The following is a 15,747-nucleotide window of genomic DNA, read 5'->3' as shown; positions in this document are numbered from 1 at the left end:
ATAGATGGAGAGTGTATAATAAGGGTAATATTACATGCATGGAGTATGTTTGTCACAGTGTGACTTGAAAAATGGTCATGCTGAAATACACACATATGTTGATTAATAATATAATATAATATAATATAATATAATATAATATAATATAATATAATATAATATATTAATATAATATATACAGAACGGTTAACCAACAGTGAACAATTGCCTTGGCTACACTTGTGTTTGTGATTGGTGCCTCTAGGAGGGTCTGGTATCCTGTTATGTTTGTATACAGTATATGGCACCAAAATGTCGTACTAAAAGTCAGAAATGTCTGAGTAAAAATATGTTATATTACTTAATAAGGAGAACGGTTAACGTACTAGTTTGCTTTGAGAAGTGATTTCTTACAAATACGGAAAGAGTTTTGTCGTCTTCACTTAAATCTTCATTCACGCTAATTGCCTCGAGAGACATAATCTGTACGGTAATACTTCAGCTGTCTATGGGATGTGAAAGGTCTTAACAGACCAGCAACCACCCGTGCAATAACAGATTAGGGTCGATTTCAGGTTTAAAACATTTCTCACCATAATAATTCTTGTCAAAATATAAGGCATCATGGCGAGTTTTGTTTTAAAAGCAGCGTCTAATATACGTCAGAAGGTGCAATACTCGTGTTACGTTAGATAGCTGGTATCTGCGTGTCAGAATCTTTGTTAGAGGTCGATGCAAAGGTCGAATCGTTCTGAAGGATGGTGAAGTGTGAATAGTGTGGTAATGACTGCACTTTGAGTGTGTCAATCAAAACAGTGTACGGAGCTGAGAAGTTTCGATTTTTTATTTTTTTTAATAATAACGTCATTACTGGTTTTATGCAGGGTGTTTTGAAGTGTCCCGTATTTTGTTACACTGGCATCCCACGGCTTGTTCTAAGTGCTTGAAATTATCATCTTGTCGACACCCAAACACCATGGCTGAGGGACCGGTATGTCCACACTCTGAAAGAAATCGATTTGTAAAAGACTGGAAGGAGGGCGATGGCGAGCCTTGCCTTTATCTCCATCTTGTAGCATGTAAATGACGCGAGAAGATCCAGGATAGAATTGGTCTTTAGCATCCCTTGCTAGCTTGTCATAGGAGGCGACTAACGAGATAGAGCGGGCAGACTCGATGACTTCGTTGACAAGTCATCGTACCTTTATTGCAAAGATCGATGTTCATGCTGTTGGTAACTGGATTGTCTTGTCCAGACTCGATCATTTACAGACCGTTGCCATGTAGCTGGTATACTACTGAGTGTAGCATCAACAAGCAAACAAAATCCAGTTTGTAAATAAATCACTGTATCTTTGTAGTGAAACAAACTTAGGCAGCGAAAAAATCTAAAGTTAAAGCGTAATTAATAGGAGTTAGGTTTCCAGTGAGATAAGTACGTCCGGTTGTCTTATTTCTTCGTCAGATAAGAGGAGAGAGATCTACCGGATTTTCTTTGCAATTGCTTGCTGACCTAATATCGTCGCCAGCAGCTTTGCAGAAAGTCTTGTATCTCAGAAAGTCAATCGTCTTGTTAACTCTTTGAAAAAGCAATTTTGTATTTTTTCATATTTTACAAAAATAATATTCATTAAAATCCAGAACCTTAAGAGATTTTTTTCATCTCAAAAGCACTCTACAATATGAGTATGTTTGAGTGCGAAATGTCTCTATTAGCGCCCGTAACTGTCAGTTCGATCAACAGATGTGGAGTTTGGTTCGATTGCGCTTTAATGAGGTCTTCGATGGTTGGATTGATTCTGGGAAAAGTGCCTAAATTTTTCCCACAGTGTCGTCATAAAAATATGCGGCAATAATTACTCCGCGTTTCCGTCACAAAAGCGTTTCATGGTGAAAACGTGAAGTTTCCCGTTCCGCATAATTGCCACTTTTACTCGCTTTGAATTCACCCAAATCAGGTCTCTTTCCACATCACCAGCACAAGTACGTTGTTATTTCAAATTAATCGAAATTAAATTCCAGACGTGGATGAATGATGAGGTAGATTATGTAAAAACCCTGCTATGGAGTATGCAATGTGAGCTGTAAGGAGAATTCCGGTTCTGCAAGTCGACATTATTTATTCGATAATCCAGCGAAGTGATTTCACCCAAACATATAATATGAATGTCGCTGCCAATCTACTAGATAACGCAAAAAGTAAAAGTGTGTTTTTAAAACCAAAAGTGTTAGAAATATAAACCCTTGCGGCAAAGTCTTTAAAGCGTTGTAAGATTTGTTATCGTGTCCGTTTTAATATTGATTGGGGTTGTTACAGCGATATTATTTCCTACAATGTCACGTGATAGAGATATGAAAGTTTTGGGTTTCGTTTTCAAATTGAAATTGTATAAAATGATCGATGAATTTATTCAGTACTTTCTTCAGGCGTTGTGGTTTCCTCTGGTTACAAGGGTTGAAGTCATGCGGAAGATCCATGGGTTTAACGTCTGTGATTAGACTTTGCCGAAGCCTGAACGTTGCATAAATTCACCCTGGTCCAGAGCTTAGTTTTACATCACTTTCTCAACGCGACGAGTTTCATTCTCGAGTGACATTACTGTGTTTAGCCATCCTTCTCGACTACTTCAATGCAATCATGCCACAGCGGGCATCAAATATGTATGAACCTCTTCAATGTAACAACCCATGAAGATCCGGTTTAGAATTGATCTTCAATAGCTCATGCTTGTCGTAAGAGATCGGGTGGCCATGCTTGCTGACGTGGTTGACACGTCATCGGTTCCCAATCGATGCTCATGATGATGATCACTGGATTGTCTGGTCCAGACTCGGTTATTTACAGACCGTCGCCATATAGCTGGAATATAGCTGAGTGCGGCGTAATTTAAACTCACTTCAATCTATCACACTAAGGGGTGTCTTGCATCTAAATCCGAAATGTCAACTTCAGCAAGAAATCTTGTGAGGCATACAACGCAATGGTTGACAGAATACTACACCGTGACCGAAGTCAGCTTACATGAACCACTCAATACACACTAACGTGAGGGACTTTTCGTGCCTAGAAGATCCACGTGTATTTCAGATATTGTTATGCACCATGATCAGTCAGCAATATATGTACTTAACGAGGGCTGAAAATAATCAAGGCTTCGTCAGATGAACCGGTCAGTGATAACATGAACATCTGTCAGCCCAGCTGATGGGACACTGATACAAAGCCGGACTGCTCAATTCCCGCTCCCCCGAAAAAAATCCGTGAAGGATATTACCCCCTACTCCCCTTCTCCTAAATCGTGGATCCATCCTTGCATGTACACGTATATTGAAATGATTCCAGGACATGTTAATTTGACTTGAAACCTACTTTCATCAGTGTTATCTTATCTGTGTGTCGTCTGTTACAGGTGTGACGTTTCCCGCCAAAAAGGAGCAGGACAGCCTGAAAGTGTCGTCTGGCTATCTGAACGTTCTCCGACGGCACTCCGTGGAAGAGAAGCGCAACAAGATGAATGGCACCAGACTAAAACCGCCTAATGGCGACTCGAAAGACGGTCATTGTCGTCTGGTCATCCTGGGAACGCCCGGAGTAGGGAAGACAGGTGAGTTATGCCTCATTCAACATCGTCGTCAAATCTGTTTGTGGAGAAGGAAATGCCCATTACTTGTGGATCGTCTGCCCCCAACATCCGGGTCTCCGACAATCTATGCTTGTAATAAGATGCAATTACCGGGATCGAACGGTGATCAGAGCCGCCAACTTGGGTTGGGAACGTCAAGGTATTCCAGCTGCACAGATCGATGTTCATGATGTCAATCACTTGACAGACTGGACCAATGGTTTAAAGATCGCCGTTACATAGCTGGAGTAATGTTGTATGTAGCGTTAACAGCAGATAATTAATAAATCGTAAAATCGTAAAGCCTGTTAGTTGGAAACTCATGCTGTTTGTGTTTCCTAGCAACGAATATCTCGGACATTACAGCAATGTCAGAACGTGAAGTCACGCGTTATTACCGAGGAATCGAACCCAGACATGGGGCGTAACGGGCCATCACGTTACCAGTATGAAGACTGTCAATGTTGTATTCCCAAAGTAATGTGCACGATCGCTTATGCTGCATTAAAATCGCCAAGTGACACAGAGAACCCCGTGAAGATCCGGGTTAGAATTGATGTTCAGTGGCGACTAACAGGATCGGGTGGTCAGGGTCGCTAGCTTGAATGACATGTGTTGTCCCAATTGCGGTGATCATGATGTTTATCACTGGATTGTCTGTTCCAGACTCGATTATTCAGAGAACGCCGCCATATGGGTGGAATATTGATGAGTATGGCGTTAAACAAACAAAAAGCACAGAAAATGTCAGAAAATATCCGAGAATCGATTGTATCTGCTTATTCAAACATAGACGGACAAATGAATATGAACTTCAAATTGAACACCTATCAATTCAGAGAAAAACTTAGGTTTCGTCATGATTGCCTATATAAAACAACTTCACGAGACTTATTTTGTGGAGCTCAGATATCGCGGACAGGTCGCAATGACACGATTGAAATATATATCCCGTGCCTGGAATGCGCTTTTAGGAACATTAATAACAAAAGCTGTTTATTCAATAAGCATGTTTAGTGCCCACAACGAACAGAAATGAAGAAAAATGAATAAAACATATGGCTGCTTAATGGTAGATTCGTGAAGATCCGGGTTAGGATTGATCTTCAACAGCCCAACTGCTTGTCGTAAGAGGCGGCTAACAGGATCCTTGTAACATATGTTGGCATTATACTTCTAAGTAAAAATTCAGATTGTGGCACTTCAGTTAGGTTGGGTCGGGGCCCACACTCTCAGATGATCGCTGTACTGGCGTTAAGGCGAACATCCGGGTAAGATCTGGGCCCCGTTTCACAAAACTCTCGTAAGCCTAAGATCTCGTAATTTTTCTCGTAGCCATTGTGCCTCCTATACTGTAGCATAGGAGATGCGAATGCTACGAGAAAAGTTACGAGATCTTAGACTTACGAGAGTTTTGTGAAACGGGGTCCTGGTCTATAGCAACCCGGCCATGCTAACGGGTTTAGGGGTTAGGTTCGCTGATGTGGAGCATGCATGTCAGTCAGACTAAGGTTTAGTCTCTGAATATATGTAATTTTGATAGTAACAAACAAACCCATTTTAAGTGAAAAGGAGACCAAGGGAGACCAGAGATTCAGAATCTGAGGAAATCTAGACTTGCTTCATTTAAGGCTTTGGCACTGCAGAGTAGGCTTGGCATTAGGCAAAATAATGTGGTTCAGGGACTTTGAGACAGACTAGCATATCAGTGTATCTCAATATCAAAGCTCTTCACCTCAATCCCTGGATTATTTAGCCAAAATTCCATTGTTTACAAGACGCCGTCATGTAGTTGAAATATTGCGGAATGTTGCGTCAACCAAGTGAAGCAGAGAGATGGCTTTTGCGAAGCTTTTAGCAACATTCCAGCAATATCACGGCAGTGGACATCATTAATGGGATTCACACGTTGTACCCATGTAGAGAATCGAAATCGGGTGCTGTACCAGACAAGCGAACGCACAGTCCCAGAACTGCATTACTTTCCCTACTCCCTCGTCCTCCCGGCTATGGGGCGGTGGGGTAGCCTAATGGTTAAAGCGTTCGCTCGTCACGCCGAAGACCCGGGTTCGATTCCCCACATGGGTATAATGTGTGAAGCCCATTTTCTGGTGTCCCCCCGCCGTGATATTGCTGGAATATTGCTAAAAAGCGGCGTAAAACTAAACTCACTCACTCACTCACTCACTCACTCCCCCCGGCTATGTTAAAGTACCGAAAGAAACAAGTCGTCTCTATGGGGCTCCTTTGCAAGTAAAATGGGATTATTTATCGAAATTTTATAAATTTAATCAGAGACTAAGCGATAGTCTAGCTCGACTCCACCGCCCCGCGTTCACTAAGATGCAAGTCACTAAAAACATGGTGAACAATACGATTGAGGATTGTTTAGCGTCGCGTTGGCAGTACTGTAGCCACCTGAGGTGCCACAGTCTCACCTATCTGTTGTTTGTGGGTGTCTGGTTCTTTTCCTCGGCAGCTCGTACTCCAGTTTATCTCACATGGGCCAACATATCTACTTAGGCCCCCTATCTAAACCACGTGACACTTACTGCTGGGGGTCAGAAACGGTACTATTTACCTAACAATCACCTCGAACAGATAAATCCTCACCGCCAGAGCTGTCATGTTAAGTTTAGCTTGAAGCAATGCCAGAAGATCCGTAGAACACATCACTGTAAGTGAATGAGTCAGTTTAGTTTTATGCCGCACACAGCAATATTCAAACTATATGGACATATCATTGTAAGCGGCACCTCTGTATTGTGGTGAGGTGAAAAATAGTTTCACGTCTCTTTCAGGGATATTCCATTTGTAGCCTATGAGAATCGCTCACTCACCCACCCACTTACTAACTTGCTCTCACCGCCCTCTCACTCACCCACCCACTCACACACTCACCCACCCACTTACTTACTCGCTCTCACCGCCCTCTCACTCACCCACCCACTCACACACTCACTCACTCACCCACACATTTTCTTACTCGCTCTCATCCACCCACTCACTCACCCACCCACTCGCTCACTCACACACACTCATTTCAGCACCCACCAACTCGCTCGCTCTCTCACTCACTCACCCACCCACTTACTCACTCAATCACCGAGTATTCTTAACAATACATGTTGTCTTCCTGTGGAATCAGTTCTCATAAGAAATCTGAATTTGAACAAAGAGAACTATGAATAGAAACTTTGAAAAACCGATATATTTGGATCAAATGAAATACTGAATTGTGACATGGTGGGGCGAAAAACAATATCACATATCTCGTGCGAACTACGTTCTTCAAAAACTTTCTTGAACCACAAGCCACAGCAACCCACGTGTGCTCTTAAAAGATCCAATAATAAGTTCTGTTATTGTTGCTAAGGGAATTAACAACAGAACCAGAATACTCCTAAACTATTTTCCCCAACAAACCTTGTTTATGTATGTACCCAGCTCATCAATTCTCGCCACCGATATTGCCCCGAGGCGTTTGGGGAAAAAACATCTTGTCACCTGATGACACGAAATTGGCAGCGTCCCGATAACACTTAAAGATGTGTCTGAAGACTGAAATTCTAAAACGAGAGTTTACGGCCATGACACTCGGCCCCTCTTGGTTTGAGACTGTAATAGGTTGACAAGGGAAATGTCTCTAATCTGGCACGTTTCGTTCTGAGATTGGTCGCAAATTAGCACGTCTACTTCACGGAGGGTGCAAAATTCGTGACAGCATTTAAACTGGGTGTACTTTATGACTATCCTATCGCTAGATATGTTTTTCCCTCTTGGTCCATATTTTTCTAATTCTGTGTGTTATAGAATTGACTATTTTCATAACTGTGTCGAAACATTCAAAACTGTGATTGATTGTCGGAGTTATTTTGGGCGTCAGTGATCTATATCGGGCAGCGCCAGTATTGCGGATTATGACAAAAACATGTTTTCATTATGGTTGCTGTGTCTACGCACTGTTTAAAAATATGTTGTTTGTGTACTTACATGGATGTGAGTTACGGATGTGTTTTATGTCGGCACCCCAGAGAGTATCTGCGTTCCACACAGATTAAAAGTGAGACTGGACCAAGCAAACCCTATCTGATAATGCCAGAATCAAACTATATGAGCGAGTGACGGTTGTTATAATTTTCATCAGTAACGTGGCTATATTGCTATCGCCTCTAAATAATCAAATCTCGGGACACAATATCATGCACCCAAAGAAAGGGGCGATGATGATGGGGTAGTTTAGTGGTTAAGGCGTCCAGCCAGAACGCCGAAGATCCGGGTTCAATTCCTCACATGGCTGCAATGTATGGAGACATTGTGGTACTCCTAACCATGGTGTTGCTGAAATAGTACTAAACTGGCGGACCTTTTAATCACCCGCTACTTCATTTCGTTCACTCAGAACTTTGGACCAATGTTGTCATACTTTTGGGGTATAGTTTCATTGTAAGCCTTTCATCTCGTAGCCAAGTGATCGACACTCCGTTCTGTTCTGTTCAATACAATCCATAAATGAAATATTTCACACCAAATAATCGTCGAACATAGTGAGTATGGTTTTACGCCGCATTTAGCAACATTCCAGCAATTTCACGTGAAGGCGGGGGACACCAGAAATGGGCCTCTCACATTGTGCCCATGTGGATTATCGAACCCTGGGTCTGCAGCGTGACAAGAGAACGCTTTACCGACCAGGCAGTTCTTGTTTCAAAAATAGCTGTGGTTCAGAGATTTTCACTTTTCTACCAGTGGATCACCAGCTCCTTTGTTTGAGATCAGCACGAACTTGTCCAACACGATCTGCACGTCCTAGTCGTACATAAGCGAGGTTTCTTGATTATGTGCATATTAGTATTAATGTAGTTTGAACGTGGCATGACGTAATTGCTTTGACATAATGGGCATGCATGTCCGCCGTTAGCCCGTGCGTGATGCAGTGGATTGAGGTCATCACGTCTGACCTGTGCAATAACCGACTCTATCACGCGAATCACTATCATATCCACCAATGAAAACAGTTCTTCTCAAACTGAAATATTTCAAAAACCTTCTTTAAATCTGATCCATTCCAATTTCATCCGGAGTTTATCATCCAGGTTTCGGGACGTGGGACACAAATTATACGGTATCTGGTACGCCGATTCGATGTTGAAAACCACACGGTGTACAAGCAGATATAAAACATCTGATATAGGTTGGATGGTTTAGTAATGTCGTAAATGAAGATCCAGTCACGGAAGTCCGTCTCTCCTGGTTAGGGGAGCCCGGTATAGGTATACAGTTGGAGGCATCCCCAGGTATCTATTGAATTGCAGATACAGTTGCATTCTGTTCGATTTGAGCGAGTAGACCAGATTTAGTAGACGGCGTGTAACCCCGTATCGGCGGCCATCTGTCTTAGTCGTCACAGGAAGCAGGTGGCGCCCCCTGTGGATGATACCGCGTAGTAAAGCACCTACTCGTAATTCTTAAGTATGTCAGTTATCTTGTTTTGATTCATTGATGTGATCGGCGTTACGGTTTCGACAGTGTTTGAAATGTTCCCGAAACTATGTTGTTTTTTTCCTCATTCACTACCTATGTGAGTATATGTATATATTGTGTCCTGCAGCTGTGCTTCGCTACTTCTCACATTCGTAACGCATTCATTTCTGGGGGGTGTCGGGTTTTGTATAATCTCGTATTTTCTTCATCTGATATCTAAATGCTAGTTTACTGGAGTTAAACCCACCCCAGCGGTTTCTTTTCGTTGTGTGTTTTGCAAACGTGTGGAGAGGTGAAGATAAGGCGAGAGCATAAGTTGGTTTGACGCTCAGAGTGAATGTAGCTTTACGTCGCTTTTAGCAACATGTCAGCAATAACAGGTAGCAGCAACACTAATGAAACAGTGTAAATTGATAGGATTCTATGCCACTATAATATATGTTACACGTGTTGGTATCTGTAATGTGTTAGTGGATATCTACAGTGGAGACTGTCTACACTGGCACACATTGGGACTGAAGAAATAATCCGATTTAAAGAACATGCCGGATTGTACAGCTAATGAGAAATGTGCAAGCCGCGAACGGGACTGAGATTTTATGCCGGTGTTTACAGCTTCCACTGTGTATAACAGTTCAAGGTGTCTTGAAATATTTTCAAATGTTGTCAAGGAGCATGTGGTGGTAATTGTTTTATTGATAGCTTAAAACACATTTAGAAATATCACTGTATACTTTTGTATCTCAGTAACATTTTACTATACAATAATTATACGTTCAACAGTAGTACATTATTACATATAATAAAAGCATGTTTCAATTTTTACCGTTATCTTTAAAACATGATTGATGCCTGTAACCATAGTACATGCATCTTTAAAAGGATTGAAGATATCAGTATATCAAAAATAGGAGTAAACACGACTTGCCATATTGCTTTGCTGTTGCTGGAGTAAAGTTGAAAGCGGCATAAAATCAAATCCAGCAATGCATTTGGCAGTAGGTAGTTCCCAGATTGTAAATGTCAGGTTGAACAGAAACTGAAATCAATTATCCGTCTTGCTTTGGAGCCACTCCAACTTTCTTTATGTCACACACCTAGATAGGGGTCGAGAAAAAGGTCAATGCATCGAGTAACATCAAACAATACTCCCCAATGATAGCAATGTAGGCATGGTATCACGGATCTATCACGGATAATCTACAACATATAGTCTCCCTGGTTCTATGCATTATTTGGTGCATGAACCCCAACCCCAACATACGACACGCAATACTAAACTGAAGCACAACAGAAAGTTTACAGCTGATGTTTTGAGGGTATTATGAATCACCGTAAATATTTTGACAAAGTGTTTAGTGTGACCTGCGAGCCACATACTTGAGCACAATGTTTGTAAGTCACCATCAAATCACTTTTCAAAATATTTACAGTGATTTATGTCTAGGGTAATTTAGGGACTCTTCGTTAAGGTTACGTATAGTCGGTCACGATAATGGTTCATATCTGCCCATGAGTCAGAGCCATTTTAATTATGTCTAAGAACCATGTAAAATTAGACAAACCTCTTCAGATTCACCTGCTGGATTGTTACATACCACTTCACATTTTATCAAATGCAACTGATAAGATTGAGAGCAGATTCAAGTGCCAGCTTCTTCATAATGGAACTATATACAGAGGAAAAGGGTCTGGTTCTAGACTATTCGGGCGTGGCCTCACCTCGGATAACAAGTTTCGAATTCCCTGCCAACCGCTAATAGATTTGTCTTCGTGAATTAATTACTGTGACCTGCCCCCCAGATTATATCCAGACTCGAGGGTCGGGTTTTCCAAGTATGAATCATGAGTATAGGTATACAGATACACATACATCACATGGATGTATAGGAGTGTAATAAATGGAAGGGGAAAACGGTAAAACGATGGTTGTTGAAAATAATAATAAAATCGTTTTATGTTTTGTCATTAAAGATTTAACGTTTGCTTTCCTAGGATCAGAAATGTTTGAAGCACAAATGTCGCCTTCTCTTTGGCAAATGTATTCGTCTTTTTCAGGATCTTGGCTGTGAAAAGAAAATTTGAACTAAAAACACATAGTCGCCTTTTGTGGCAAGCATGGCACTGGCGTCACGTAATATGTGTGTCTAGTTATACAGATTTGATGTTTGGTTTTACGCCAATTACAGCGGCTTGAGACTTCATGAACGGGTAGCATACATTGACACCAAATTATGAATTGAATGCTGGGCCTTGATGTCCCAACATGCTCTAACCTGTCGGCCATGCAGTACCATCGATCTGTGCTTGAAGTTACGGGCGTTTACTAGAATCTTAGGGGCGGTGGGGTAGCTTTGAGGTCAAAGATTTCGCTCGTCACGCCGAAGACCCGGGTTCGATTCCCCACATGGGCATAATATGTTAAACCCATTTCTATTGCTGGAATATTGCTAAAAGTGGCTAAACCGAACTCACTCACTCAATGCATTATCCAACCCCTCCCTAAATTTGTTTATTGCTTAACCTACATAAACCACCTCGTATCATTCGGGTCTTCCTCCCTTCCCTGCGTTCATCCGAATGAATGACCGGACCGCAGTTCAGATCGCATCAATACCAATATTGTAAATTTTCTCTCTCAATAAGTAACGGAATCATCGGTTAAAAGGGAAAAAGTATGCATGGTTGTCTCTAGGTAAATGTCTTTTCTAGGACGTACTTTAAGTAAGGCTAACTCTGGTTCCTTCCGCAGAAAGCAGGAAGATAGTCCCACCGTGGCCATCCATCACCATGGCTGCTGAAACTAACGTATCACATGACTTTACGGAAGAACGTTTTTAAAACCATCCATCGTCATCTCTGGGCCAGGTAGTCATGGTATTTTTTTTTGTACTTAAGCTGGAATAATCTGTCGGGTCAAACCGCGCGGGTGATAGTTTTGTCACTCTGGACTTAATTTGGGATAGTTGTGCTGAAGTTTATTTGTTCTTTGCACACATTTCTAGCTCGTTGGGAAGTAAAGAAGCCACGATTTAACTCATCTGGTACATGATTTTTATACTTGTCGTTCTGACCTAGGATCAACCGTGTGTATATTCTGAACTGCAAAAGAAACGCTATTTTCGAAAAAATAAAATCTCGTACAAGTAAGCGCTCATGTTTACGTTTCCTTTTTTAAAACGTGACAAAAAAACAGTTGCGTTTCTTTTGCTGTTCAGTATAGTTTCTTCATTACATGGCAATTAACGCAGGACGTAAGATCACATGCAGACGCGCTTGTGTTGAATGGAATCTTCTTCTAATGGTGGAAAGAGAGGGCGTATCGTTTTACGCCGCTTTCAACACTATATATTGTCCCCAAACGGGCAATGGAACCCAGATCTTCATCTTCACGAGCGAACGCTTTATCGCTCCGGCTGTCCCACGATGACAAGGGTTTAAACTAACGCTTAGTCCTTGAATATTTATGATTTTGATAGTAACAAATTAATCCTTTTTAACTTGGAAAGACTCCCCATGGAGTTAGAACCTGAACCTGGGCAAACCGAGACGTGCTTCATTTAAGGCTTTAGCATTGCAGGGGGGATGGGTGTACTGGGAGGGGGGATAGGAACATATGTGCTTCAGAGACTATGAGACGGACTAGTCAGGGTTCTGTCGCTGGTATTTGGTCAAGACAAACGGTAACTACTTCTCGTCATTACGCCCGACTGGACAGCTGCCGTCTGCATAAAAATAACTCAGTCTCACCTTGTCATGAAATGGGCGTATGATGCTCCGTCTGAAGCTCATGGTCGGTGGTCTAGACGTTGTAATTAGCGCCACTGTAGCTCGGTAAATCTGTAACTGTCCGGGATATATTGAATGGCATAAAAAGGTATACGTATCCACTTGATTTCACCTAAAACCTTTGTTTGCGGTAAAAACAACACGCTGGAAACAAAACGTCAAAACCACTATATTACCTGTGTCATATACACCATGTCTTATTTGTTTTTGCTAACAGCCATCACGTGGGTGTATAGTTGTGTCAAAAGGATCAGTAGGGTAGCCTAGTGAATGAATCGTTCGCTCGTCTCAAGTAAACCTTTACGCACGGTTTGCAGCCCATCATTTTGTATCATCGTGGTTGTCATCAAAAACGAGTGTCTGCTTTAGAAACGGTAAACGATTTTCTGACATGGGCTCAAAGGTACCAAAAGCTCCAGCATCGCACAGTGAAAATAGCGCTACAATCCTCGTAAGTGTGTGTTAAAATATGAGAGTTACGATCGTCATAAGAGTCACGATCCTCGTAAATCGGTGTTGAAGTATGAGCATTACGATCGCCTTAGATCTACGATCTTCGCAAGTCTGTCTTAAAGAAATATATTACGATATCCTCGTAAATCGGTGTTAAAGTATGAGAATCAGTATCGCTTTATCGAACGAGGCCCAGCCCTATAAACTGAAAGAGTTTGAACCAAAATATACTTCTTCTTCTTCTTCTTCTCCTTCTTCTTCTTCTTCTTCTTCCAAACTTGTACAATTTTTGTACAACCCCATGCTATCTTCTCGCAGCTCACACGTACTTTATGTTTCCGTAGAAAGATCGCTTTGTGAAACCGGGCCCTTGTGCTGCCTGGCGAAATACCAATAATGTGTCCATTTCAATGGTTTGTCAATAGCACACTGTCTCAGATCTTGATCACTTCATAGAAATCATTTGACAGTAATCACTTCATAGTAATCTGTTTATGGTAATCAATTCATAAGGTCGACATTAATCAGGCATTTGGTCAGCCGTATCCGGTGATGTCTAACTAGGTTAACGATTTGCACCTGAATATGTGTAATTTTGAGGGAACCGAATAATGCCATTTAATTTCAAAAGGAGCCCCAGTGAGATTAACCTGAGGAAATTAAGACATGCTTCATTAACGGCTTTAGCATTGCAGATAGGACTTGGCAGAAGGAACAATGACGTAGTTCAGGGATTGTGAGACAGATTTGCCTGTTATTCAGACCCTGAAACAAATATATCATTCTAAGAAAATCCATGCAAGTCTAGAATATTTGTCAAATCTAGATTTTCAAAGTTTCAGGAAAATGAAGAAAGTCTCTGGAATCTTTTTCATTATATTAAATAATTATTTTTGATAAACCGTTATTTTTCTGTAAAATATGTTCACAGACTAGATGTTATTCTAGGTTCTGACCAGAACCCCGTTCCTCAGAGCGATTGCTGCACTGCAGCAATCGTAAGTCTATTTTAACGTATAGGATTTGCGATCAACTTAGCGCTACGATCTCTACGTGGAATGGAGCCAAAGGCCGGGTTACGGAGAGTTGACCAGGCCAGGTCCTGGACATTTGCCTGTGGCTCAAGCATATAATCAACGCTGATCGATTGCTTCCCTGAATTTCTGGGATGAGGAATCAGAAACACGCCTGAGGAATTTCGAACTGAACTTGATATAGATGAAATGACATTCCCCTACGTGTCTTTCAAGGCCAACCAGGATAGTGTCAATTTAATTACAGTGACACCTCTTTTATCCAGACTCCTGTTATTCCAGTTATGCTACTACTCATTATTCCTTCTTAATTTTGGAACAAGTGGGATAAACTGAGTAAGTTCCCAAATTATTAACATTGAATCCACCAATCGATAATAGCGACGATTATATTGGGAAAGGTATCAAAGTATTATAAATTTCTCAATTATTAACATTCAGTCCACGAATCGATAATCCTGACAATTATATTGGGAAAGGATCGTCCTGATTTACGAGGGTAATCATGTTCAGGTACAGCTTTCTGTGTCGAGTCACTAGTATAGGTTGTATAGGGTGGGGTAGGAGACTGAGAATTATAAGCTTAAAGGGCAAAATCTTGATCATGATCATATTGCGGATCACACATGTCAAGTACTTTGCATCGTTCTCTGATCAAAGTTCATCCCACGATTTTCTCTCGTGTAGGTCAGATTGTTCTCACCGGTTACTCGTTATTTGCAGTCAGTCAACACTGACAATGTCAACATGCCCACGCGCGTCTCTATAAAGAATATGACATATTTATAGCCGAAAACAGTATCCAGGTGTTTTTTCTGTGGCAAAGGATACGGAAAAATAACATGAACTGTTTGTGGTTTTATCACAATGGGTGTTGTGTTTGCAAGGATGTCAAAAATGTAGTTTGTCCTTTAAAGCATCCATGTATTATTAGGCGATCATGCTTACAAAGTCATATAATAACTAGTCTTTGTTAATGTGTGATTGTAACCAATGGGTTGTTTTGTAGTGTGCGGGCTATATTTGTTTGTACCTACGTCAACGGGCTATACGTTTTGGCGGGAGTTAGTGGCACCTGATGGATTGTGTTAAGCGGATGTGACGTACTCGCCTGATTCTGAGAGTGTTCAAGTTTCTTTCTAAACGTGTGAAAGGTATATTTAGTCACTGATCGATAGATCGCGGTCTACTAGGTACTGTTCGTGATTAGTTGAAAAGGCAAGGAGGACAAGAGTAAGGTCAGGATATAACGTACGTGTTTTTTAAAACCATAATCTAACCGTTATTCCGGAAATCTGGTTGTCCTGGCGATCTCTACGTAAATAGAGGAATATTTAAGCAAACCTCGTATGTCTGGACGATTCATGAAACAGCACCGTCCTGAA

The 15,747-nt window shown here is 41.3% G+C and overlaps 1 protein-coding gene across 3 annotated transcripts in view; it reads left to right on the top strand.

Moving 5' to 3' along the window:
* Positions 1-15,747, top strand: part of LOC137286167 (ras-related and estrogen-regulated growth inhibitor-like) — a 69,354-nt gene that overhangs the window by 37,392 nt on the left and 16,215 nt on the right. For all 3 annotated transcript variants that reach the window (XM_067817848.1, XM_067817847.1, XM_067817850.1), the window contains exon 2: positions 3,390-3,584. In XM_067817848.1, the coding sequence (XP_067673949.1) occupies positions 3,390-3,584 (195 nt within the window). The remainder of the gene's footprint in view (positions 1-3,389; positions 3,585-15,747) is intronic.

Source organism: Haliotis asinina, chromosome 6 (assembly GCF_037392515.1).
Source record: "Haliotis asinina isolate JCU_RB_2024 chromosome 6, JCU_Hal_asi_v2, whole genome shotgun sequence".
Lineage (NCBI taxonomy): Eukaryota > Metazoa > Mollusca > Gastropoda > Lepetellida > Haliotidae > Haliotis > Haliotis asinina.
Note: the sequence above shows the minus strand (reverse complement) of the source record. Positions and strands in the feature narration are given on the sequence as shown.